The 27,791-nt window shown below is 44.1% G+C and overlaps 1 protein-coding gene across 6 annotated transcripts in view; it reads right to left on the reverse strand.

Moving 5' to 3' along the window:
* Window positions 1-1,296: 1,296 nt before the first annotated feature.
* Window positions 1,297-27,791, reverse strand: part of DNAAF8 (dynein axonemal assembly factor 8) — a 94,653-nt gene continuing 68,158 nt past the window's right edge. For 5 of the 6 annotated variants that reach the window (XM_074885891.1, XM_074885889.1, XM_074885888.1 and 2 more), the window contains 9 exons: window positions 26,578-26,631; window positions 24,311-24,480; window positions 18,524-18,719; window positions 14,809-14,903; window positions 13,218-13,338; window positions 10,393-10,613; window positions 8,726-8,811; window positions 4,614-4,683; window positions 1,297-1,508 (listed from right to left, as the gene is read on the reverse strand). In XM_074885891.1, the coding sequence (XP_074741992.1) occupies window positions 1,431-1,508; window positions 4,614-4,683; window positions 8,726-8,811; window positions 10,393-10,613; window positions 13,218-13,338; window positions 14,809-14,903; window positions 18,524-18,719; window positions 24,311-24,480; window positions 26,578-26,631 (1,091 nt within the window). In that variant the 3' untranslated portion in view covers window positions 1,297-1,430. The remainder of the gene's footprint in view (window positions 1,509-4,613; window positions 4,684-8,725; window positions 8,812-10,392; window positions 10,614-13,217; window positions 13,339-14,808; window positions 14,904-18,523; window positions 18,720-24,310; window positions 24,481-26,577; window positions 26,632-27,791) is intronic. The other variant, XM_074885893.1, reaches the window with a different exon arrangement.

Raw genomic sequence — 27,791 nt, forward strand, 5'->3', positions numbered from 1 at the left:
CAGGACTCCGTCCTCCCGGGGGACTGGGGCAGCTGCCTGCTTCCCTCACGGGCACATGTTTCTGTGGCTTCTCTTCAGGAGATGTTTGGTCCCACCATCAAGCCCATCCAGGCAGAACAGTGCCGGGGAGCAGAGGTTTGGAGGGTACTTCCAAGTTGTGATGCCAAACTGCTGTGCGAGGTCAGGGCAGGTCCCCTGTCTGTGTCCCCCCTTCCCCCAGCTGACTGTGACAATCTCTTTTTGCTGTTTCAAGGTAGCTTAGAGAAGGGGAGAGATTGTGTTAGGGCTATTTGAGGAAGCAGAGCTTGCAGGGCCAGACCTCTAACAGCTTTTGGACTTACCGGACGCTTTCAGCCTAGTCTGAAAAGGGACAGATCTATCTCAGAGGCGTTGCAATCTCACCGTTTGTGTGAGCTAAGGGTTGGGGAGGAGGAGGACTCACACCAGGCTCTTAGGGAGGGAAAGGCTGTGCACAGATTCACCCTGCCAGCAGCACCTGCTCTGCCTTAATGCCACTTGGAGAATGCACAGGGACTGTTCTTGCTACGTCTGTGATGTCTGGAACTAGATGCAAGCGCATGTCTGAGTCTTTCCCTTAGCAGGGCAGATAGGAACACAAGGTGTCCTGGGTTGAGAAGAGTCTTCCCCAAAGGAGCTGAATTTTCCCAGTGGGTCCCAAGAAGACTGAGGACCTTTGTATTAATGCCAGGTTCCTTGCCAGGAAGCTCATAGCAAGGTCTTGGCTGAGAAGGAATCAGCTAGGATCTGCTAGGATCAGCGCTGCTGTAGAAGGAGGAACAAGAGGCAGGGTTGTGTGCCCACGGGAGGGCAGCGGGCTGGGGCTGGGCAGAGGCGAGTGAACATTAAGTTGTCCAGCTTTTAATCTTATTCAACAGCTCTACCTGGTGTACTGAACTCTCCAGGGACCCAACCTTCCCTCAGACTATTTCCATTTTATTTACTGTGGTTTTGTCTCTGGTTCAAAGAACACAGTAGCAGCAGAAAATGGAGTCTCTCCATAATGTCTTTGAGGCCTGGGGAAGGTGGATTCTGCAAGCACCTGGGAGAAAGACAGCAGTGAACACCTGCCTCTGCATTTGCTTTACTTCCAGAGTTTTTCCCAGCCAGACAAACCTTGATGTCCCTGCAAAATTATGTCCAAACCTTGCTCCACGAACACAAGCAGTTTGTCTCTGAATGCATTCCACTAGAAACCACGGCTACAGTTCAGAAAGATTTGTTCTCAGGCACTGATCCTTCCTCCCACCACTCTCATTTATGTTACTGATGCTAATACCATATTTCAAACTTCATGTTTTAATGACAAATATTAGTGCTCTTAGAGGCTGGGAGTCCCCTGTGTGTCCCTCTGCACAGATACCCACAGTGGCATCCGCTCATGGGCTGCTTGGGGGCCTTGACCATCTCGGCTAGGGATCCTGGGATTCAATTTGGTGGATGCTCTCAGATGTCAGGGAGTCGAAAAGGCAACAGAGCAGCTCTTCAGCCTGGGGAGAAAAGAAAGAAGGGGTTGGGGGAAGGTTGTGATTTCTGTGCATCACAAAGAAACTTTTTTTCAGAGGTAGGTTTTTCGTGAGTGCTGCAGGCAGGCAGCACAGCGAGGATGTTCACCAGGTTGAATTAATCCCAGCACAGGGGTGACTATGAGTGTCCCACAGCAGGGAAATATCTGCTATAGTTGTGACCACTGTTTGGCCATTCTCAAGACTCACATTTTCAAGGAACTGAAGAAAACCAATAACATGCAAAGTGCCAAGTGTGAAACCTAACTTCCTCCCCCTGCTGCTTTGCCTCTCCTTCCCAAATCTCGCGCCTGGGCAGCTCTCTGGCATGGCTGCTGCAGAGCTGGGGAGGCCAGCTTAGCGCCAAGGGCTTTGGGACCAGTCTGTACTTCTGACTGTGCAAATGAACACCATGTTCCCCCAAAGCATTGTACATGCTGTGCTGACAGTCCACCCCGCACAGCCCTCGGGGCCCTCCTCCTGCCAGCACTCTGCCTCTCCTCATAGGTTTTTAGGTCTCTTTTATAGGACTCCAACCCATCTGCCTGCTGTTGAAGGGCTAAGGATCATGCCAAGAGTGGCTGGGATGTGTTTTCCCTGTGTTGCTTTGCTCCAGTCCCAGGATTCAGCTGTCTCTGCAGGGAGGGAGATGCTGGAGCAGCCATCGTGGCTGCTGGCAACAGCTCCAGGGCTCCAGGCAGAGTGCAGGGATTAGCGCTGCCTGCCAGCGGAGGCTCGACTGCACACCTGTGGGCTCTTCCTGAGGAACCTTTGTGAAGAGATAGTGCTGTCTCCCTGCTCTGACATGCTAATGGTGACAGGTCGGTAGTAACGTACTGCTCCGTCACTGAGGGACGGCCACCCCAGCCTCACAACCTCGTCCCAGAGCTGCATGCGAGGAGAAACTGTTCAGCCACAGGACATGCCAGCCCTGAGGGGGAGCACAGTGCTCCCTGGCAGCGCTCTCATCGCTGGGGAGGTCCCAGCCTGGGTAGGGACCAGGTGCGGGGACATCTGGGACCACCTTTTATGGGTGCAGTGGAAGTTCAACAGCCCCGAATGGTGGCACCAACAAAATATGGCTCTGTCACTTCCAGACGTGAGCTGGTCTGCATGTGCCCAAGCTAAGTCTGCACAGGGAGCAGGCATCTGCAGGGTCACTGCGTGAGAATAAGGAATTCCAAAGTATGAATTCATCTGCTCCTAAGGCAGATGTTTCAAAAAGGGCAGGTGAAAAGTGCTATAGAAACGCTTGCTTCTCTTTGTGACTGCAGAAGGAGGCCAGACAACTAGTCCAGATGCAGATGTCGGCACTGAAATAGTCCACATTAGGAAAGCTGATTTCTCATCTTATTGCCTAGTCCCAAATCGCAGAGGGAGCAAATATGCAATTCCTTTTCACTTCCATGGCTCAACTCCACCAGTAAATGCTGCAGCTCTGCTCAAACCACAAGGATTTGAAATCCGTGTTCATTTAACCCTCCTGAACTTTGCCTGATATCATGTTGTTGCTCATTAGCTTTGACCTGGAAAGCCTGGCTGACATTTCATAAACTCATTAGCAAGAGATCAGAGGATCGAACATTGCTTCTAGGGACATCCTTTGAGGTACAGTCATTCCCTGGTGAGCTTGCTCCTCAGATCTCACTCTGCAATTTCTAGACCTACCCTGAACTTTGGAGCAAAAGGCCCATTTGAAAATCAACATTACTTGCTGCTGTGCTTCTTGTAACCCACAACGAGAAGAGCTGTGCCCACCGCTAGCCCAGGACTAGACTCATGAACTGCTGTGAGTAGCCCATAGGGGTTTGATTCAGTGGCCCAGGCTGCCAGAAGCAGGGAGAAGGGCTGAGCATATTTGCTTTTTCTCTTATCTATTACAAAAAGTACTATAAGCCTCTTTCTGATAGGCTGATTCCCCACAGCCACAAAGCAGAAGGGATTTTATGTCAGCCAGAGATATGTAACGTCCTTTTCAAAGCAAATCAGAAGACAGCCTGGACTTGCTGCCCTGTCACATTACTTGGCAACAGCCTGGCACCCTGGCAGCAGTAAGCGCTGTGCTGTGACAGCCTTGCAGCTATGGCAGGGCTGTGCAGACAGACCTTCCCAGGCACTGCAGCATGTACAAGCCCAGCTACACCCCGGGAGAACTGTACTGCGCCTTAGGGAAAGCTGCTGAAAACAGCAGCTGTACGACTTTTGGGAAGTTTGGGGTAGTTTTGCCTGTGTTAAAAGCAGGAACGCAGACTTCAAAGAGGGCTCTGTGTCTTTTAAGGCTCAATCTTCAGAGCACTGGTACTGAAGGCAGCAGCTCTGATATGTTATATGAGGTTACAAACACACCTCGCTCTCCTGCTGGGTTTTTTTGGGAAGCAAAAGGGATCCAGAGGAGAGGCTTGTCCACTCGCGACCATTTCTCAATCTCCTCAATTCTTTACGCCTCCTAGCCCTAACTCTGCAGGCACTGCCTCTTCTATCCAAATCTCTCGCTTTTTTTGTACTAAACTTTGCTGAATACAGCCAAAGTTTTAAGGGTATTTATGCAGTTTATTCCCATTATCTGCCTACGTGTCTGGAGCTTAGTGTTTCCTTTCATGGAATGAACTACTGAGAAAATATTCAGCCAGCACATCCCTGGAATGGCTAATGGCTCAATTTCTCCTCTTCCATTTGGATTTGGGCTTCTGAAACATAACTTCCTGAACACAGGACATGTGCCAGCTTGGCAGTAGGGCTGAATGAACATTTCCTGTCACTAATTTTTGACGAGTATCACAGATATCTTACTAAGTGTTGATTGCTCATAAAAAGTAACTGCCATCTATGGAAAATATTGAATCTTTATCAAAATCTCCAAATATTTTGATTCATAAGAGTGCCACAGCTGTAACGTGGAAGACAGTTTGACAGGGTTTTGGTCCCACCTTCCACCATGTGCTGGGCCCCAAGGCTTGGGGCTGTCATGAGGCACCACCTCTGTCTCATACAAGTTAAAATTTTCTTCTAAAATTCAAGCACTTTTGACAGGTTTCATTCATCACAGGGGCACAAAGCACACATATCTGTATCATAAACTTCTCTACTTGCCTGATTCTCATTTTGGGGATAGAGGAGATGCTGCGCAGTGTCCAGGACTGACTGCTGCTGCCAACAGGTGCTGGGGGTAAAGAAAAACAGAAGCCAGTGTTACTTTGCCATCTAAACCATCAGGGACTGCAGATGACCTAGCTTTGAGGAGGACTATGCTCTGTGCAAGCAGCTCTGGCCATGTGCGTCTGTTACTGAACTTCTTTACACAGACAAATCCTGGGTTTTACAAAGCTTTGTATAAATGGATTTGGATTCTTAAAGTATAAGCCTTCTAACAAACAGTAATGACCTGTTGCATAATGGGGTCTCTGAGGCAGCAGGAAATACACATAACTGTAGACAGTTAGTTCTGTGCAAGGATCTTTTTCTCAACAAAGATAATCTGTGTGTTTTCCCCCAAACCCAGGCCTTTCTGAGCTGCCTTCAGCAGCAGGGTCTGCTTTACTAGTCCTTGTTTTGCTCTGGCCCACCTCAAGCTACACATGAGCTGACCACAAGACACATTCAAGAGACATTAAAAGGCAAGATACAAATTTCAAAATTGCCTTTTAAACTGACTCCATGCACACTCGGAGTCTTAGGCTTGAAAACTCTTCAGAGGCTTTGAAAACCACTCCCTGCTCCCTGCCCCCATATCCAGGTATTGTGCTTGGCAACAGTTTTCCCTTCAGTGGTTTTCAACTGCTCCAAGATTTTACATCTCATGTATTCATTATTTTTTTTTTTTTTATTTCTACACCTCCCTTCCCTCCAAAGCTCCCAGAGATGAGCTTCCTATAGGGATAACATCGCTCCCCGCTAACAGCAATTAACACTTGGTAAGAACATTTCATCAGAGAGAATAACATCCAGCTAAGTCCCTTAACACTTGACTTTTGTTCTGATTGCACTACATTGTCTAAAGCCAGGAAGGTATAAGGCCTACACTCTGATTTTCTTCTGATGCAGCCAGGTTTTCGGCGTGCTTTAGTCAGTACAATGTTAACTAAGTGAGTTTAGTGAGTAACTAAGTGAGAAGACAGTGCACAATATAGTTAGGTCCTAACAATCTTACGGGCATCTGAAAGTACTTTTTAAAAGCTCAAATAACCATAGAGGAGCAATCACTACTAAATCAGTATCACCTATTAAGGCAGCTAAATCTGGTTTGTCATGCATAAAAAGCAGAGCATGACTTTCTTCCAGGAGTTGCTTTGAATTTAGTTATAAATTCTTCCCTCTGCCACCCCGCAGCTAGGAAATCTGGCTGTAAAAACAAGTTATGACAGGGAAAATTCAAATGCTTTATACAGGAGATCCAGGCATCCGGATGCTGACAGAACAAGAAAGGTAAGTCTCACATCATTTTTCCTTGTCTGCAGATAGGATTGTGTCACTTCCTTCTCTGGATTCTCCCCCCGGTCCCCACTGCTCTTAGGCTGTGCTTCAGCTTCCCCTCACCTCTTCCAAACACTTACTTCACTCTGCCCTATGAGTTACCCTTGGCACCCTCCCAGATTCTCCCAGATTCCTACTTTGGCTCCACTCTTGGCAGTCAATCAAACTCACAGGCTGCTTTTGTGCCCCCACCTGCATAAATTTTGTCCCTTTCTCTGTTCTTCCTGCCCTTTGGTGCAGAAATAATGCCTTTATAGATGTCCAGAGAACACACAGAGTGGGCGCTGCTGCTGCTGAACAATAATCACTACACAGTTATGAGGGTCTGTGTCTGTCTTCAAGGCAACTGCTCCGCACAGCACATCCTCCAGTGATTGAATGTCTCTCCTTGATGTGCCACTGCTAGAGCTGGCTTAGGAAAGCTTTAATAGGCTCTGAACTACGAGCAGTTATACTACCAAAGCCCGCATTGTTCCTCTCAACACCTGATTCCTCCTTCTTATCATAGCCCATCTCTGACATCACATCCCAGGCTTCCATACAGATGGCAACGTTTCCCCCCATGGCACAAAGCCTATGTGGCTCAGCTGTGAATCAACTCCCAGGGCTGTAAAACAATCTCTTATACCGTGGTGCTTCAGCAATGCAGCTGAAATGCAGGCCAGAACCTGTGCAGGTATTGGAATCTTGGGCCGTGGCAGTAAGAGTGAAATAAATATACAGTGATTTACTCAGTACAAGAAAGGTCACGTGGCTCCTGCTGATGGAGTCATAAGTGTAATTAACCTCTGATGTTATTTTGAAATGTTTATAAACTAGGCGATGAAGATGTCTTAGCATGAAGTGTCCTTATGAGACACTAGTTAAGTCAGGCTGGGTTTCCAAAGATATTTGCAAAGTTGATTTTGAACAGCATGATAGCTTATGATACACTAAGGGTATCATAAACACCAGTTTACTGCTGGCTAAAGTTGATCTATCCGAGGACCACTGCCTCCCCTCCTCCCCATCCTCGGGCACACCTCGCTGCCTCTCCCTTCCACAAACGTCATCGATCATGAAGGCAAATATTTTTTTTGTAGAGCTGGTTTTAAATAGCTGCATGATCGTTAGTTCTGGCACTGGGGTAAGAGGCAGAGTGGATCCTGCCATTTTGGGAGTGCCTCCTAACAGCCACAATTTATCCACACATATTTTGCAGTTCAGCAAGGAAGTTTCTCCTTCGTACAGACAGCCATACTGGCACAGACCAGCATGCGGGGTGAACGATGCAGCTGAGATGGGCACCTATTCCTCCTCACTTCCCTCCCAGCCCCTCAGCTCACTGTGAATGGCAGTGAGAAGCCACTGCGAGGTTTGCTCTCAGGGTGCTGCCTTGAGACTGGCAATTTTAAAACATATCAAGTTAAGCCTACAGAATAGGGAAGCACTGGGTTGGCAGCTGATCTTGTTACGCAGCACCTATGACTCTGACAAGCAAAAGCCTGGGGAAAATATAGATGTGGGGGACCTTGTATTGGCTGCCAGCTCCACTGACAGCCTCTCTCCCAGAACTACTTTCAGCAGTGATTTCTGGGGTTCCCAACAGCCCACTTTTTTCCTGTAAACCAGGAAAAGAGTGGGAGAAAACTCACTAGAGAGGTCTTGAGTATCTTGCTCTTTGCTTCCCCTTAGTGCTATACCTTGCAGGGTGAAAGGTTTAGGATGTGGCTCCCAAGGGTGTGATTTTAAATGAATAGGAGCAATGTCTAAATTTTGTCATTAGCTTAAAAACATTTTTGAAAAGTTACCAATGAAATCTGTTCCAATTATTCTCCCCAGGTGTGGCCTTGTGACTGAGCACCACAACATTTCATCAAAGTATGAGAATTCCAAGGTGACTACAAACTTGGATGTTCAGATTTGATCCCCTTGATGCTTGTAAACTCCAGAGTCCTTGAATTCCTTACTCCTGTCCCATTGACAGTGTTATCTGGAAGTCCTCCAGATGGTACAGCCAAAGTCACAACAGTCTTATCAGTGTGGCTGCTGGACCGCTCTATACCAAACGTGTCAGAAAAAGACTCTCTTGCCTTCCTTTCCCAGAAGAAACCACGTGCGTGAACGACACATTGCACTGCCAAATACCAGCCCTGTGCAAGGAAACTTTCCCTCTGGGGAACAGTGGGTTAATTGGCCTGATAATCATTCTATTTCACTAATCAGTCCCCACAGAGGGGTTCTGTTTGTTTTACCACGCGTATACGTCCTCTACCCAGCATTTCTGGATATTTATTTAAGAGGCTAATTTTTGATTTTGCTCTCTGGCGTTTATTTTAAGGTTTTTTTTTTTCATAGAAAACATGGAATCTGCCAAGATATTTCTCCTAGGAATTTTATTGATTCGGCAGGTCTAATCCCAATGTGAGCCCTTATTTCAGAGAATTCCTTGTACTCATGGAACCACTCCCCCAAGCCTCACAGACACTCCAAGTCCTTAACAAACAACACAACTCAGTATTTAAGGTCCTGAGTACAGGACATGCTTTGAAACTGGGGAAAGCTCTGAGGTACTGACCCACTAACAACGACGTCACTTAGGAAGAATGGGTGGCCTTTGGGTGGCACCTGACCTCATGGGAGTCATTTGGAAGTGAATTACAGAGAAGAAAGTCAGCTGCCCTCCTTCAGATCACACTCTCTCTAGCAGAGGGTTGAGACAGTGCCGTTAAAGCAATATTGTCCTCACTTACCTGTCCAGCAGGGAGTCAAAGCACATGACTGCATTGTCTCGCTGTGCTGCTAGCACCAGACACAAACCATCCATTAAGAGGGAACACTACAAGAGAGGGAAGAACAGAGCTTTGGTGTTGCTATCCACTTAAATGTCCGTAAGCCTCACTGATGAACTGCTGACAGCACAGATAACTGCTTGTGTGCTGTGTGAGGGGATGAAAGCCACAAAGCAACAGACTCTTTCAAACTGAAAGACTATCATGTCTGAACTGCTAGTTATCCCACTCCTATGGCATACTATTATTCGTGTTCCTTTCTCTCAGAGTGAAAATAAGCAGGTTACCTAGGTGTGTTATTCAGTCACCAAGTCTGTTGGAAGCAGGAATACAGAGATAACTAAATGTTGAGATATCGCAGCAGAAATACTTATTATTTGAAGGAGCCCATCTCCCTTCTGGCAAGGGAAAGCAAATGCTGTAATGTTCACCTTTGGCTCAGTAGTGCCAGACCCTTCTGGAAACACGCCAGCTCTGCCCAGAGTAATTCATCTCCGACAAGAGGAAGTGTTTCCATCACCAGGAGAGCAGTGCTGCTGCCATGGCTCTCCTTCCCACACGCTGATTCGCTTTGTCCTTCCTAGAGAGCTGTGCACGTTCCCGCGTGCAGAGGGGTGGCATCCTCAGGGGAACCGCAGGAGAAGAAAGTAGTGCTTAGACTAATTGGATGGTAGATGTAATTGCTATTCTATACAGATGTACTTCAAAGGCATGCTGTCAGTTTAAAAAATCACAACCTGAAAAGATCTTACCTGTGCTTATTACAGATAACACCTAAGACTCTTACAACTGAAAGGCTGGAAGCACAAATGTTTGTATGTTTTCAGAAGGACTGCTGCGTGTCTCCGACAGCCCTTTGTTGATTGCTACTTCCAGTAAAAGTAGCTTCCCCCCTTGTTTACTCTGCGTTCCTGACAGTACTTTCTTGCACATTCTACCTTACTGTTTTGCCCTGGTAAGGTTCCTGAAATAGTGGGCTTCTACACCAAGTGCAAAGAGAAAAACAGTCTGGGCCGGATACTCTGCTGATGAAAAGCAATGTGTCTGCTCACCCCAGAAGCACATCTCATGCTTACGCCTCGTGAGCACTTGCTCAAACCCCACGCTGGACTGCGGCTTGAGCTGTCAGCACCAACTAAACGAGAAGCAAAATGAAACCTCTGCCTAGGACTCCAGGGCACAGCTCAAAAAGTGGAAGGGTTATTTAGCATTGTAGAAGAGGATTAATGGGGTGCGATTAGAGAAAGAGAAATAGAAACCATATTTATATGGAAAAACAAGGGAGGACACAGCAGCAAAACATACAGAATAGCAGCAACTGTGTGCCAATAGGTGAATGGAATAAAATGTTTAACGGGGATGTGCCATTCACATCAAAGGATACGTTCACACGTAGTGATGTCCAGGTTGGGTGTCAGTGAGCTAGTGGAGATACAGGAACACAAGGTAGGAACTAGCTAGCAAGACATTGCTTACCAGTGGTATTAGAGCTCAGATGCAGCGCTGTGCTAATACTGCTACCAAAGCAAGTTTGCTCAGAGCTAGCCTGGATATCTTAGCACAGCATGGCATTAAAAAGCTCTTCTTTTGTGCAAAGGAAGCAAAGCACAACTCCAGCTGTTTCATACCTTTGCTGCAACACTGCACTTTGCCCTGCTTAGAGTCTCAGAGATGCAGTGAGCTTGTGGTGCGTCCAGGACAGTGAGGCGTACTCCAGTCACTGTGAAATCTTTGCCAATAAGCTGATCAAGCAGTTCAACATAAGGTGGGTGCTCTGAACCCCGGAGGATTATCCCAGGCAATATGAAGCAAGTGGTTTGGCAGAGGTTACCAAGCAATGGCCGATCTGCTGGGAAAAGATCACAACACAACAGATGCTTGTTTTATATCTACCCCCCCACAACTGTTAGCCCTCTAATTCTTCCCTGTCACAGAGAAGTAACTGGAAGACCAGAGGCACTCAGGCATTGTTATATCGTTTAGGATGCTCAGAGATGCAATTGCTCATCCTGAACTGTCAAGCTGCTGTATGCCTACATGTACATATCTGGAGATCACAAGACAGCAGTAGTGACCCCATTTCAGGAGTCAGACAAGGACAACTGCTGGTTTGCTACAGGAGATACTATTCCATTAAATTTCTTCCAAGCAAAGAAATCTGTTAATCCAGCTGCTTTTATAATCCAAAATGTAATTCTGATCAGCATACATAAGACTTAATGTATTTCATATTTTCCTCATGATAAATCTGTCTGTCCATTAGGCAGCAGCTTTGTGATAATTATTTGCTGAAAGGAGAGGTTTCTTTGTGTGCAAGAGCTACCTCTAGTGTTCAAGATGAGACCATAAAGTGAATGATGTGTCTGGCTTGCTGGAGGCCCTTACTATATTGTGCCTGACAGTTCAGAGATCACGTGTACTTGCTTTTCCAGGACAGTAACTCTTTGAAATACATTTTCTGAGACACAAACACATCAGGGCTGTACACTGGTTTCCTTTTTACTCTGCTTAGACATCTTCAAAGCAAAAAGATCCTCACACAACAGGAAATTAGGGGCACATATTTTGAGATTTGCTCCCAACACTGCCCTGTACAAAGCTTGCAGAATACCCATGTTCTCTCCACAACAAGCTATTTTATTTTATTTTCTGCAATCTCTTCTAGAAATCAAGAAGTGCTTCAGCACAGTAGATCTGTGCTACAGGGCCTGGTCCTTTCCCATCATCCAGTAAGTTGATGGGGGAAATACCCTGCCTGACAGCAATAGCAACACAGGATAGTTGGACTGGGAACACCTGCAAGTCTCCTCTCACTGCAGCTTTGTGCTCTGAACACAGCTTGAGCTGACATACCCCACCAGAAACACAACGATGTGATCACATCTCTGCAGCTACCCAGACGAGAAGGTCAGACAGCTACATGCAGAACAGCCTGGTCATCTCAAAAAAGCTGCTGTTACATACACACGGCTGCTAAGCTCTTGTTTCAGGACTCATACAATGGCTTGGGAACGTCAGTAGTGTTGCGAGATAGGCCTCACCCCAGGCATCAGCTAAGTCTTAAACATTCATGCAGTCAGTCTTGGGTGTATTAGTGTGCAATGTAACAAAAAGAGCTTGCCTGAGGATTTGTGATTTTTTAACAATCATGAAGCATGTGTAAGGCAAATCCCAAAGCCAGTGTAAGACAGTGGAAAGAAATCATTGATAATTACACATTGGGAAAAATTCTCCTTCAGAGACCTCCTACACAAAAGTGACTTGGTGCCTACCAAGCAGTTACACTGTCACTAAGGCAAAGGCCTTGACTTACCACCATCTCTTTGCACTCCTACATGTGCTGTCTCATGCACTTGCTGGTATGGGGTCGGTGCCCAAAAGTCCTGTATCAGTAAGGTGGCATCAGGAGGTGACAGTCTGTAGTTCTCCAGCATTTTTATCATACTCCTCTGCCAGTCTACAACAATCTTGTGGTTTTACTGCTGGGATTAACAACTGCAGCAATGGGGTGTAGCGCAGGAACATTTTCTCAGCTTCCCACCCTCCTGCTCGCCAGCCACATCAGAATTCAGGTACAGGAATAAGAATGACCCGGTTCCAAACAAGTCTGCTCCCCAGTGAACACCACAGGGATGCTTTACCTGGTTACTGCTTGTTTGTAAAGGCTTGGGATCAACACGCAATATCCCAGCATGGAAACATCCCCATGTGTCAGTTACATCTCCTGATGTAAATGGTGCCACACCCCAGCCTGTGTTGCATACGTGCCTATCGAGTAAAATCAACAGAAAAGGCCCAGGGAAACTGTAGGCATCTGAGGGAACAGAGATGGGAGGAGCATCTGAGGGACTTGCCGAAGCTTCAACTTCAAATCAAAGTCAGACCAGTGATAACTGGAAATCATTTTGAGCTGGCAGCTGTTCAGCAGCTAGTGGGAACTGAATGAGATCTCAGTCCAGTTCCTGAGTGTTAGATGTCCGCACTGCCAAAAGCACTCCCTGCATAAATTGTTATTTATCTACTCACAGAACAAAATGTCTCACAACCAACCATCCCTACGGTGTCTTGGCCTCTCCTGTGTCAGGTTTTGAATGGACACGCAAACCACCATCGCCAACTTGGTGTTGAAACACATTGTAAAAGTTCAGCAGAGCATGTGCACTGCTGCTTACCACTAGCTGTGTTGACGGTGCTTGTTCTTTTGCTGGTGACAAGGTCAGCACTTCTGAACAGCCCTATATTTCAACCCATGAAAGCACTGGCAGTGGAAAGGCCTGGCAGGTAAACAGTTAAATGGCTGGACTCCACTGGAGCTGTTCTTTGCAGCTCAGAGTTGTCCCTCCCTTCTGAAAGGACATCAATATCAAATCTTGCTGCCACCAGATGGTTTGTCTTGCTGTCCAATTAATCAATAACAGTCTCAATCTATAACAAGAGTTACACATTTCCTTACCAAGTCTGCATGGTTGCTCAGAGCCCAATAAATTGAGTTGCCCTCCTGTTTCACGTTTTATGATCTTGCGCTGCTTGTTGATTTCCAAACTGACTATGGGGTCACGTTTCAGGTTATAGATCTGCGGGAGGGAGAGAGAGGCAAGTTATGCGAACACCATTACCTGATCAGGAAGGATAACACTTCTTAAGTATTGATTCAGGCAAGCTGTGAAGCTTTTGTTGGTGTTGTGTACTTCTGTAATTGCCAGCCTAGAAAACACCTGCTTGTCTAGAGATAGAAGAACATTTTGCATGCATTCTTTTTTTATTGGAGCTTAATTCAGTATGGCATCTTGTCATCCTTTTAAAGGTCCTGTATCTAAACATCTTTCTAAAGTCTCTGCTCCCAGCTTTTCAAAGCCAGAAACTCAAGGACTGTGAGTGTCTGACATCTTTATCCAGTGCCACACTGGTGTGTAGTGACTCCCTTCTGTCTCTGGAATGAACCAGCACATCCACACGTCCCAGCACAGTCACGATGCTCTGGACTGAGTTGCAGAGGGAGAGCAGCCATGTTAGTGAAGCATCATACAGATGTGGCTGTCTGCTTCCAGTTCCAGAGCTCATCTCCTTGGACTAACAGAGGTGGGTCACCTCTGTGCCATGTGGACATAGCAAGGCTCAAAAATGTTTATGCCCTTTGTTGGGAGTAACCCAGTCATTTCAAATTCTGGTTTTGAGAAGAAGATGATCAGACTAGAAATGACACACAAAACTAGTTGTATAGAACAGACTTATAGTTTCATTTTAGCCATTGGCAAATTACAGTGGCTTGAATCAGAGAGCAGCAGCCACATAGTGTGAAGGGCCAGACGAGCAGGAGCAGGCCACACCAGTACTGGTAGGCTTCTCAGCACTGCCTCCAGGGCAAGCCAAGAGGCAAGGGCCTGAGTCTTTATGCCTCTATCTGCAGGCAGGGGAGGATGCAGGCACCCAGGGGCTCTGTAAACTGCCTGTACTTTATAGCATGAGACAGCCCCACCCATTTCTTGCTGTGGCCTGCCACCTCTGAAGGGACACCTTGTCACACAAATAGGGCAGTGCTCCACACTGTGAGAGCGTGGAGGGATACAGACTCTGTGGGAGACATTCAGCAACCAGCGAGTTACATTACCAGTGGTCCCACTTCATCTCCATTCCTGAATGCTACATGAGAAAAGCTGGTAAAAAAACAGCCTCTGGGCCAGCTGTGTCTTAGTAATCACTGATGATGTTGCTATCCCTCCCCGTGACCTGCTTCCAAAGCAATGTTGACTTTATCTGGGAACTTTGCTTCTGAAGTATGAGCCCTGAGCTCTCCTGAATTTGCAGCACAGGTTACTGAACAAACACGTCTGAAAAAGCACTTTTCCACCGAGACTGTCTGGGTCAATGCAAAGTTAGCACATTGTGGTAGGAACATCCACAGGAGAAGGAAAACTTGGCAGCTGGTGAAACACAGCAAAAAAAGCATTATCTAAAGCATAATAGGAAAGAAGTCATGGGATAGCAGGGCCAAAGCCGTTGCTCTGACACAGCAGGATACATCTCAGGAAAGGGCAGAATCCTACCTCTTCCTCCTCTAATGTCTTACACTCGGCGCAGCACAGCCCTTCTGGGAAAAACAGCTTCATATCCCGGACAGCTATTTGATAGGATTTGGAGCCTGAGAGATAAAAACAATGAGAAGATCCTCTCAGGCCATGAATTAAACATTCTCTAGACTCACACTCATCTTTCTGAGAGATTGATGATGTGCAACTTACTGAAGTAATTGCTTTAAAGGCCAGCTGTTCTGTACAGTAATAGCAAACATTTAAAACCATTATATTTAGAATAGTTCCATTGCCTTCTTGGTATTTTGATTCTGTCCTATTATTGCTCAGCTGCTTCTTCATGTAAACAAGATGACTTCTATTTCCTAACAGTGTAGTCAAGGGAATCGCGTTAAGGAGCTTGTGAAACTCTTCAATACCAGCTCCCATCCCCCATTGTTGTTCCCTTGCTTCTGGAGCTCATCAGGCTGGTTTTACTGAATGGGAAGGAGCTACTAATTAGTAAAGCAAATGTGCTTAGTAACAATAATGCAAGTCCCAAATATGCTGGGGGCTCTGATTTACAAAGAAATCAGAATTAATATGAGACATCGCTGTAGCAGTGTATTCTTCTGTTCACCTGCAGTCAAGAAAGGAAATTGAGACTGGAACAGGTACAGAGAAATAATGTGAGGATCAAAGAAGGAATGGAGAATTATCTGAAGAGTTAAAACTAAAAGACCTGGGCTTATTTGACCCAACACGACACAAAGCTGAGAAGGAATCTGATTTCTGATAAACACATCAGAGTAGAAAAGGTCAGAGAAGAAAAAAGAACTACTTAAAATTAAAGTACAGGTATTGGCACAAGAACAAATGGATACAAACTGTATATGACTATATTTAAGCTTGAAAATGTAAGATTTCTAGCTATCAGAGCAGTGAAGTCCTGTAACAACCATTCAATTTGGATGGATGCTTATGAAAGGGAATACATGATGGGGTTGTCTGTGAGACAATTAACTGAACTCAGTGACTTGAGAGGTCCCTCCAGGCTTAGCATCTGAATATTTCCCTATAAAGCAACAGTGTTATAAAGCACTACTCAGAATATTTTGAGATTTGTGGGTGGAAAATGTTAGAGAAGGAAAAGCTATTTCTGTATAACTGGAGTTCAGATAGAGTGTCAATGTGCTGGCACAGATCCATGCTCCTGGGATACAAATACACAAAACACAAATATCCTCTGAAATATTACCACCTTTACAGGCTACCCATTCAAAAAATCATGTCTTACTGCTCTTAGAGCACTCAGCCCTGTTTGAGCATCATAATTCTAGGTACTGTGTAGTCAGAGTCCTTAATGCAGTAGTTTACAATCCTAACATTGCATAAGTCACCAGTGTATAAATCGTGTTGGATCCTTTATGTACTTCTACGTCAAATCTTTTTTGTTTATATCACTGACACCCTTACAGAGAACACAAATGCTCCCAAAGCTACCAACATTTTACTCTCACTTTGCTCAAGGTATAAGACTGTGTAAGATGCATGCGTAAGAGCTCTCTGGGTTCAAGAAAAAGCATTATACAATGACTTCATGAGACCCAGAAGAAATGAAAGGAGTGCAGGTTTACCTCTGCAGCTGAGCCTCAGAATATTAAAACTGCATTGCTTGGTTCAATGGTATCACTGGAACTTGTTGTTCATCTTACTCGAATTTCCCCAGTCACTTCAGGAGGAAACACACACCTCTAGTTTGCTCTACTTCAGCAAGATGGCATTAACAAGAGATCTTCTTCAGCTGGAGCAACACTGAGAAAGCTTAGTATTCCCCTCTAGGAAAGGAAGATGGTCTTCCACAGTCTTCCAGATGATTACTCATGCAATGCTTAAGCTCTTTCTGCTTAACTTGTAGGTAAATGTTTCATCCTTATTGGAGGACAAGCTCTTGGAGGTGCAAGGGGTATGAACACTCCTTTCCTTATGGACAGACACCCCCCTGGCATAGCAGCTGGATCAGATTCTTAAGTCAGAGTTAGTAAGTATATTAGCTACAGCTGCACCCATTTTGTTGACTGCATGCAAGGATGGCTTTGGGAGCCAGCCATATAGCTGGCTCCAAAATGATGCACAAGCTGATCTCAGAGGGCAGGTGGTGGCCAGCTAGTTCAGCTCTGTGCTTAGCCCAGGCTTAGAAGGAAGCAGGGATCTGCAGGGAATCCCTAAGCAGGCATCTGGGGATTTGTCTAACACAGTGAGCTCTCTGTGACTTCCAGAGACAGGCAAGATGAGGCTGAGCCTTTCTTGCTAATATAGACTAATCTTTAACTGAGTTATGCTAGGGATGCTCTAACTGTAGCATGGCTATCTCAGGTTTTGGGTATATATTACCCATTCTTAGCCATGACTGATGAGTTCTCATTCTCAAGGCAACCTGGATACACAATCCATTAATCTTAAGAGCAAAAGAAGCAGGGGCTGATAGTGGAAAAATATTGGCTGAAGAGCCCTGACCATTTATTTTGTGTAGGTAGATCCTACACTTCAGTCACTCCCACGAATGAGATCCTGTGAGTAACCATGGTGAGAGATCTCTCTCAGTTTAGTCTTGGTCCTAAAGATATGATCATATCTGATAAAAATGGTTCTACATCAAGGGGTTGATTCTCTTCCCCAAGCTGTATGTGGTGGCCACTTCATTCCCTACCAGTTCTCCACAGAAGACCACTTGATATGGATGAAAAGAGGGAGTGATTTGACAGCACAGAATACAATAGGAAGAGCCAAATAATCCAGTGGATCTTGACAGGAAAGTTCTTCTGGAATTTAAAGGCATACAGTGCCTGCTAGCTCACCTGTGTTTACAGAAACAATTGATTTTGTTAATTTTATATACCTTTAACTACATATAGCACAATCAATACCACACTGAGGAAAAACACTATTCATGGGCAGTGAATTAATGATGCTTAATTCCTTATGAAGTTTTGAATGACATCCCTCCCTCTCTGTGGCAATAGCCCAGGCCCCCTCCAGCAATGCTCTATAGGCTGCTCTCTCCAGCAGTACTTCCCGTTTTCCCATCTGAGCTATCTCCCACCCCACCCACCCAACATACACACTGCAACATCCTAGTTCCCTCCCTGCTGGCAGATGAACTGTGACTGGTCCAGCACACTGAACTGGTGTGCTGATGTGCCAGCTGGCAAGAGCCTCTCCGAATGGAAAATAGCTGAGTTTACCTGCTTTCCTCAGTGAGAGCAAATTTTGATCACCTCTCTCTAGCCAGTAATTAATGTTTGAGATGTTACAGGAACTCAGTGTCTTGGAGTCTTTTATCCCTCTGTGAAATCTAGTTGCAGTTGGCCAATGGGTTATGAAGTTATCAGGAGACTCAGAAACAGATAGAAGACAGATGGGTTCTTGGGGATAATTACAAAATAACCAAGCTAAAAGTACAAAATGACCAAGCAGTGAAGAGATCAAAGGAAATCTGTTCTGATGGAAGACAGATCTAGGGCTGTTCTGGGAAGAAACCTTTTTTTAATATATCTTCCGGGAGAATATTTCATAGCTTGAGATACACTCATCTCAGCCACCAAGAAAACAATGAAAGCTTTCTAGGGAATAATGGTCTCTACTGCCTGCCAGGGCTGGATCTGTATTGACAGTGCAGGAGGTAACAGGACATAATATTTTTTCCATTGGCATATCTGAGCATTTGGACTTTTCTTTTACAAAAACTTACCATAAAATCCATTCTGGACTGTGCTGATGCCATACTGAGCCCTCCAGAGGAACGGATCTAGTGCTTGGGCTAGTTTAGGATCCTCTGGCCCCAGTAAATCTATCAGCTTCTTCACAGCATTTGGCCTCTGAAGACACAGCACAAGCGCGGTGCCTGAGGTAAGGTAGGTACAATGAGCTTCTAAAACAGCAGGATCCTGAGAAGAAATAACAGAGGTAGAACAGGGTATAATGAACAGTGTTGGCAAGCGCTGGGTACATCCCAGCTTTCCTTTGGTTAGACCCATCCCTGTTGGAAGCAAGCAGATCTGCCATCACTCCTTGCTTTTTCTCCTCTTTGTAATATATGTGCTAGTGGTCACTGCAGGCAAATCTTTTAGAGTACGTACCATGGCCACCAAGCCAGTATCTGCTGTGACATCTACAAGGAAATTGGAGGTCTAGTTTCCCCACCCTGAGTCCACACAGAGCTAAAGAAAAAGTTAAGCACTGAGCTTAAGCCATAGCAGCTTATGGTTTTAGTCCCCATGGTCATAGATCAGCCAATGGTAGTTTTTACACAACTCTAACAGTAATCTCCTAAAATCTTTTAGGAAGAAAGAAAACAAAATCCTATTTCTAAAAGACAGAAAAGCCTTGTGCTGTGACTTGTTCTGCATATCTCTGCATGCTAGGTACCGGAGGTGGAGTTCATTTTCGGGGGTAAGGTCAAAACCAAATTGCTACTCTGTACTTTAGTTGTCTACTGCTGACCTTTTAATTTATGCAATACCCTTTTCACTTTACCTTCAGTGTGACATATGGATAGGGTGGAAGCAACGGACATTAGCAATACCAACAGGGTCATAAATGCTCTGGGATAAGGAGCCACATTTAATTCTTTGGTTGATATAAAATGATGGATTACAAATACCAGAACTTTTTAAATTCACAAAAGGAAGGACCCCCACACCCACCCTGCTACTAGAGCCAAGCTTCTCCCAGAGGGTGGTAGAATTTCATACACCAGTTAGGATCAGGACTGCAGAAGTAGTGAGCTTAAAACAAGGAGGCTCCGAACACGGTACTAGATGGGGGCTGAAAGAAAACAGTTCACCCTCCCAGCCTTGTCACTGATTCATTGTGCTCCATGACACATTTCTCTACCTTTGCTTCTTGTCCAAGTGGGGTCAGTTCAGCCTGTGACCACTCCTGAGCAGATGTTCCTCTTGTAGCTATGCAGGTCACAACACCCTGGGATCTTTATTTTAACTAAGGATGAGCGGTAATGATAACTAGCAAACACTGCACCAGTGAGAAGAGTCTGATTTGCAGGCTGGGGACAGACATAATGATTGAGGAGCACAGGGAAAGGTCGCAAGTGCCTGGAGCAGAAGGCTACCAAGGGGCAGCAGAGCACTCACAGCCTTGCTGACTGTTTTAATTAAGCAAAACCTTGGAAAGCCAGGCTTGTTGCAGATGTCTCCACTGAGCGTGAGGTCAGGGTGTCCACAGAAGCTTGCAGGCTGCCTCCCCCTGCCCCCTTTATCTTAATAAAGTGGCAGGAGCACCCAGCTCTGCCTCCCTGCACTCCACAGTGCAGCAACACCCGTGCCGCAGAGAAGGAAGCTCCATGCCAGCGCTGTGTGTTCTGTGCAGCTTACAAACAACAGCGGTTTCAGCTCTCTGGCTGAACCAAGCCATCGTTGTTTACTTTTTTCCAATTTTTGAGGAAATGAAAACAAGGGGGAAAACCACCGTTTGATTCAGCTGAATCACATCATTCAGCCCCCTAAAGGTTTTAATTCCTCCAGTTTTTAATCTTCTAAAAGCACTAGAATATGGCTATTCTCTAGATAAAACATTTCGAAAAGAAAATCCCATCATTTCATTTAAAAATATGGAGATAAAAATACTTCAGGGCCTCTTTCGCTTTTCTATCATACGAAACCATTCACTGACTTTGACCCAAATCTTCTCTCACTCACATTCCTCCTAAACTGCATTTCTAAGAAGTAGGCTATAAATGGAAAACCATTGGCTCAATCCTGATAATTCTCTCCTGTATTTGAAAATGCAAAATGATCCATGAGAAAGCCCCCCTATTCTTAAATTGGTTAGTTATGTAAGGGATTTGATGCGAGTTTCTCCCACCCCAAGGAAATACAGGGCAAAGGAAACCCTGGGATGTCAGTCACATCGCAGGCCTGCACTTGTGAAACATACAGGAAAGTTTCCGAGGCTCTTCCGTGATCACAGAATCACAGAATCGTCTAGGTTGGAAAAGACCTTGAAGATCATCTAGTCCAACCATTAGCCTAACACTGACCGTTCCCAACTCCACCAGATCCCTCAGTGCTGGGTCAACCCAACTCTTCAACCCCTCCAGGGATGGGGACTCCCCCCCTGCCCTGGGCAGCCCATTCCAACGCCCAACAACCCCTTCTGCAAAGAAATCCTTCCTAAGAGCCAGTCTGACCCTGCCCTGGCGCAGCTTGAGGCCATTCCCTCTTGTCCTATCACTTATTACTTGATAAGAGAGCTCTGTTTAGATGAGGATGAAGAGTTTCAGCAGATCATAGTATACTGCAGAATTCTGACATTCATTCAGTTCTGTATAATACCAAATAAACCCTTTTTGCATCAAAATTTTTGTTAGTTTAAAAAATATGTATATAATCCACTTTTCTAAGGGCCTTCTCTTTGGGAGATGAACACGAGTGATGATGACCTCATGAAAATCTTCAAAAGGACTGGATAGAACATATATCAACATTCATCCATGTCAGAAACATCTGCAACAGAAAATGTTCAAAGACATAGTTTCTGTTAAACAGACCATAATAAATGAAATTATTTTGTTCAAGAGCTTCTAAAACAGTGCTTTTAGATCTACATAACAAACCCCTTTTGTCCCTGAGAGGACGGTGTTTCTAATTGCAACCGACGGTGTCAGGGAGTCAAGGTGACTTCTTTCCTTCTGATAGATCCTCACATCCGCTCGAGACTCTGCCAGCCAAATGATGCCTTTATTTACATCCTGCCTCTGCACCGTCTTCAAACCGTGTCCTTGCTGATACCCGAGCAGCTGCAGCGAGATTGCACATGTGCGGCTGACTTGAATTCAGTGAGCAATTTTGTTGATGCACACAGAGAGGAAGTTCCAGCTGTGCGCTGGCTCTGGAGGACTAACGGGATTAAAAAGCAGCAAAATTCTCCTTCTGCCTCTGCCGTTAGGATCACAAGGTAGGACTGGAGGGAATCCGTCAAGTTATTGAGTCCAGTGACCTGCTACTGCAGGCAATCATATCAGGTAATCCTCAACAGAACGATCAGGTCCCACTGTAAAATCAAGCTTTTCAGCTATCATCCAAACCTGCGAATCTCTGCAGGACTGGATCTGCTGGATAAGCGCAGAAAGGAGATACAGCCTCCACAGGCACAACTCCCTCTGGGAGCAGTCGCTTCTCAGTCTGAACACAACCAGGTCATGCTAGGAGCTGAGAAGACAATGTCAACTCTATTTACCTGACCTTTATTTTTTAAAACTATTATTAAACCTCAGATAAAAAGTACTATCACTGCTGCTGTGATCAGGTAACCTCAGCAAACAGCAGACCAATCCATTATTTATTCTGTGCCAAAGGCCAAAAACTTCTTTGAAGCTGAATGTTAGTATTTAAGTTGAAAAAGCAATCATGTGTCTGAAATCATGTTGCTAAGGATATTTGTCAACGTGCATGTAAATAATACATTTGAAAGAGGAAGGAGATGCTAGGTAATCTTGCTACCAGTGAATAAACCCCAAATCTGCTATCAGGTACTATGTACACAAAACAAACTGGCATATTGCAAGGCACAGGGGAGTTTTCTAGAGATTTTTGGAGATGGATTTTGGTGAGGAGGAGATAAAAAGCCCTGGACAGAATTTCTAGAAGGGTCACACACACTGGCTCCATGTTCTTCAACAGGAGATGCTAAATTTCAGCAATTTGCCCCCATATTAAGAGCCTCACTTTAAAAACAGCACTGTATTTCATTGTCCCCTAAACTGAAAAACAGATCAACAATGAACACCACTCCAGTTCAAATGCTTTATATGAAATTCAGCTGGGAAAAAAATAGTTCTGCCCCCACCAGCTGCCATTGTAACACTTACAATTCAGATTTTCAAAATAACCCAGTCCCTGAAGCATGCTGAGGCTTTTTGAAAATCTACCTATTTATGTTGGGAGCTCAGCCTTTTTCAGCCCTCATGAGTGAAAGACTTTCAGACGTGTTCTAAAAATGAGAAGGAGCCCCTGTACAGCAGAAAGCATTTCCTACTGTCCATTCTCCCCTGCCAAAGGCAGTCTGTTACCTCTGCTTTCTCACTTTCAAAACCTGCTTTTTTTCCCCCCCACGAACAAAAACCCAATAGTCTGTAATTTTTAAACTCATTAGTCACAAGCTCTTCCAGGAAACTAAATCAATGCTCAACAGCTGCTCTAGTGTGTTCGAGAACTCCAAAAACAAGTAGGAAATATTTCATGAAACAACCCCTCTTCAAATTTACCCCACATACATGTTCATGACTTCCCAAGGTAGACATTTTGATTTTTAAAAATGTTTTGTGTTTCAGATGATCAGCTAAGCGTTTTTGTATTTAGCTGTATGATTAAAAGCCCTATTGGAAAGCACTTCCCCGTCAATTCTAATAACCACTATATCACTCTTACCAGTGGTCTGTAAATATTTAAAAATCAAATGCTTGTGCTCCATTGCTTTGCTATCACACAGAAGGTATTAATTGCTCCTGATTGATGGTTATGTTAGAGCACTGTCCTGGCATGTTCCTGTCTGCTTCTGGAAGAGTCTATTAAGAATTTCTACAAGACAGTGCTATAAACTCTCCTAACTTAACCCAAGAGCAATATTGACTATAAAGGCTTGTTTTCTATAAAAGTTAATTGGTTAAATGTCGTCATGAAAGCAATCAAATAACAAGGATTTTTTTTTTTCCAAGGAAAAAAATAAAAATCTAGCTCCTCTAAAATGCTCAGGTTTCAGCTTCCTGGCTTTCACAATATCTTTATATTCATCTCAGGACATTTCAGGTTGGGAAAAAATAATTTTTAATGCTATAAAAGAGCAGAAACATAAATCTATTTTTAGCTAACAAAACCCCATAATGCCCCATGATTTAAGAACCCTCTTTATTGTCTGTTAGACATTAGAAATGACAGCAACCCCATTTTCTCTCTTTGCAGGTCATTTTTACAGACTCTTGAACACAAGCTCCTGGAACAGAGACTCAGCTATAGATGTGATGTAAGGTAACAGGGCTCCAGGGGTATATATTCTCTGGCAGTTCAAGGAATGTTTCCCAGCTCCCAGGTTTAAACACATGGAAGGAAAATCAGGCACGCGTGCAGGGGGTGTGGTAGGCTCCTTAGATGTGCCCTACCTGGAATGACCTTGGGGAAGAAAGAGAGGGCACCTGTTTTGCAGTTAAAGAGTCAGCACTGCAAATCGGCAACTGAACAGATTCCTGGGAGGTCTGTATTGCCCATATCCTCCCAACTTTTGGTTTAGGGAAACCAGGTCTGCTTCTTTATGGCATGCGATAAAAGAAACCGTCAGCATGTCAGCTTTCTTTGTGTCTGACACCGGTACAGATCTGATTGTTCTATATAGCTCACTTCTAACAACAACTCGGAAATCCCGGATGGGAATTTTTGGTTTTTTCAGGAATGGATTATTCACTAGCTAACATACTTCCCCACTCTAAACCTAAGTGTACCACAGATCTGCCAGTTTCTTAACAAACCTGTTTCACTTCAGAAGAAAGTAGTCCTAAGGCAGTGTCTGGTTCCAGGTTTATGTGTTTCATTCCAACCACACTGAATTTTTCTAGGTCTAGTTTTCGGAGGATCCTTGCAAAACTACGGCTCCAGGCACCAGGTTTGATCAGCAGCACTGTGCAAAGAATCTGGGCTCCTGTAACAAAGCACACTAGTGAAACCCAAAGCCACTCCTAAAATCGGAGGTAAAACTTACAGCAGTATTTGTTTACAAGCCTGGACCCACATCTGTAGAAAAGGGTTATCTAAAAGCTGGCATGAAGTTCATACAAATTTGAACAAAACAAGTCCATAAGAAAACCTGTGCATTTATGATTTTGGGGTTTTTGTTTTGGTTTGGCTTGATTTTTAGTTTAAAAATATATCTAAAACAGTCTAGGCTTGTAGAATTTTTTTTTTTTTTCAGGAAATCTGCTCCGAGTCCAAAAAGTTTATGCTGCAGGTCTGTAGGATAAGACTCAATCCTTTATATTATATATGATTGTTTTAAAAGGGATAAAATATTCCCTTTTACATTTTTCATGTGAACTGTAGTGATTATGTGATCTAATCCTTAAGGCAGCTATTAAATTCTTATTCCTCATAGTTTATCTCAGTGTTCTGTATCTTTCTATTAGAGCTGTTTCAGAGAGGTGCTAACAAGTATGACAGGTCCCAATTAATGTTATAAACCTATTATGAATAGAATTGTGTTTACTAAAATTGAAATTTCAGCAAAAACTTTTTGCTTCTGACAAAGCTCTCCCAGCAGAGGTGCCAGCCAGGTGCAGCACTCGGTGTGCTACGGGAAACAGAGAACAAAACAGACCAAGATAGTTTTGTTGTCTGATGATACAAAATGTATTAAATGGCAGAAAATACACGAATATAATTTTTAAATGACAGCACTTTCAAATTATTAGTTTCACAAATCTAAAGTACCTTATTACTAGGAATATAGTTAAGATTTTATCCTAATAACATCCTTTCAAATTTTATTGGAAACTGTAGTGTCGGAACCAGTCATCTAGGACCCATTAACTGCTGGTGCCTAACCATGTCAATTAGCATGAGGCATGAGGTAACGGTACTGCAGACTGCTAAAACTGATCCATGATTACCTGTTTGTGTACATAAAATGTCATTTTATGTCTCCTGTACAGCCCACTACTAATTATACAGATGTCGATGCAACAAAGCGTCAACAATGCTACATAAATTTTAATGCATACTGTTATTTTCAAATGGCAAGAAGCATGTTCCTGATTCATGATAGAGAAATATGGGCTCAAAAATAAAAAGCAAGATTACTGCCCCCGCCCCGATATCGAAACTACTTAACCCCTATTGTGCAGGGAGCCCTCCTAATAAAGATCTGCTATTTTCTTCACATCATTCTGGAACAGAAAGGTTTAAATGCCATAGCAACAGCCTGCAAGTGCAGAAGCAAGCCACTCGGATCCACTCAGCTGCTCACATGCAGCACGGCAATCTCGACTGTATACCATTACATAAGTGTTCATTGTCCTCAAGATGTTTTACTCACCATCTGCTATGTTTCTGGGCAAACATTCTCATTCTTGTGGTATGTGAATCACTACATGCTGCATATTTACATACTTTAGACACCTCAAGAGGGATTTGTCTTATGTCACTTTGCCATCTTGGTTTGGTCAAAGACAAGTATTGAAAACAGGTGGGACACCTTGCCACCTAGAGTTGGTTTTCTCTCCTTGGTAATTACAAGTGACAACAGCTAGAGAAAATACCACTGTCTATCAATGAAACAGTCTACTGATCATGATTTACCAGAGGTGCCTGTTTGGCAGCCCTCAAACATGCCTGATTTTCATCTCCAGTTCTGGCCTTTCCAGTTTTGCCCAAGTTGCCTGGTATATGTTATGCTTTTCTGCTTTGTAATATTTTTAGATCCCTTCCTCATGGCCAATGATTTTTTCCCCAAAAAATGATTACATAGGTTTTGATTTCATAGTGTAACTGTGAAAAATACTGTTTACTTTATATACTATTTATATACAATAATATGTGTGTGGCTTAAAATAAGTGTAAACTCAAGAGAAGCAAATACCAGATTTCCTGGCATGCTTAGAAAAGAGTGCATATCACCGCCTGTATTCAAGCCTAAGGAAAAAGTTAGCATAATACTTTTGGTTATTTTTGGCTGGTACATCTAGATAAGTTAGTTCCACAAAGTCCTTATCAAACCACATTTTTCCATTTTCTCTTCTCTCACCTGTTTGCAAGTAGGTAAACAGTGACTCTGCATGGCATCTCTGGCTCTCTCCCACTAAATAAAGCAGACAGATTTGAGTAAGCAGGATACATGTTCTGGGATAATAATTTGAGAATGTTGCCATCATCTCTACATAATGCAGCCAACATTGCTATGACACGCTTGTTTTGAAGTGTTATACTGGGACATGCATGGGTTGATTTCAGAGATTCAGACGTATCGGGACACCCTGGGAGATGTCGTACTTACCACTTCTCCAGAAGCCCAACAGCATATGCTGAAAAGGACTGCAAGTACTAAATCATGATTCTTGGTTACTACCTTTTCTGTGTATTTCAGGCAGTGGCTAACGGTGGTTTTAAGCTACCTTTGCGCTCCCACTATTTCACAGTCAAGTTAGAAGCTGTCTTGTTCCTAGTATAAGTCCCAGAAGCTCAGGTGTTTTGTTTAATGTCCTCTCCAGTGCCCTTGGAAGCAAAAACGGGCTGTGTATTCTAACTACACACCTACTGAGCCCAGATATATTGTTCAGTCCTTTCCTCAGCTCTGCTGATAGAACCTCACTGACATTCCCCAAGCAGCCAGGAATGGCCACTTCAGTGGCTCTTTATAAGAGCAGAGCAGTATAAAAGGAGTCTGGTGAGTCAGAACTTATGACAAAACCTATATAAAAATGTTTCCTTCAGTCTAATGTAAAACCTGAAGTGATTTGGAGAGGTGAAGAAAATTTAAGGCACTTCAAGGCATATGTGAATTGAGAAGTTATCTACGACTGGGATGCAATCAGGAGAAGCTTGCATCAGATTGATAAAGGACTTCCTTTTCCAGTGATTGGCAAGTTTAACCAGTGTGACATGCAAGGTAGATAACAGAAAACTAAAAATCTGTTAATCAAAATGAGATCACTATTCTTTTGTATTTATTACTGTCTGAAATCCATGTATTTCTGTTTCGCAGGTCAGTGTGTCTGGAAGGTATCTAGCCAAAGTGTCCTTTTCTTTTAATGAAACCATTTTCTCTTTCCACATGTCTGTCTTTTATTTTGATGGAGTAATAAGAGTACATATAGAGGGTGGAACTAGCTCCGAGATCCTCGCCTCATGACTTTTTAGCTCACATCCTCACAGTACCACTTTTTTTTCGTAAGTATTGGGGTTATTTGAAAGAACTTCTAGGATCTGAGAGTTCCATGGTGACTTGGATAGCACTGTAAT

Source organism: Strix uralensis, chromosome 16 (assembly GCF_047716275.1).
Source record: "Strix uralensis isolate ZFMK-TIS-50842 chromosome 16, bStrUra1, whole genome shotgun sequence".
NCBI lineage: Eukaryota > Metazoa > Chordata > Aves > Strigiformes > Strigidae > Strix > Strix uralensis.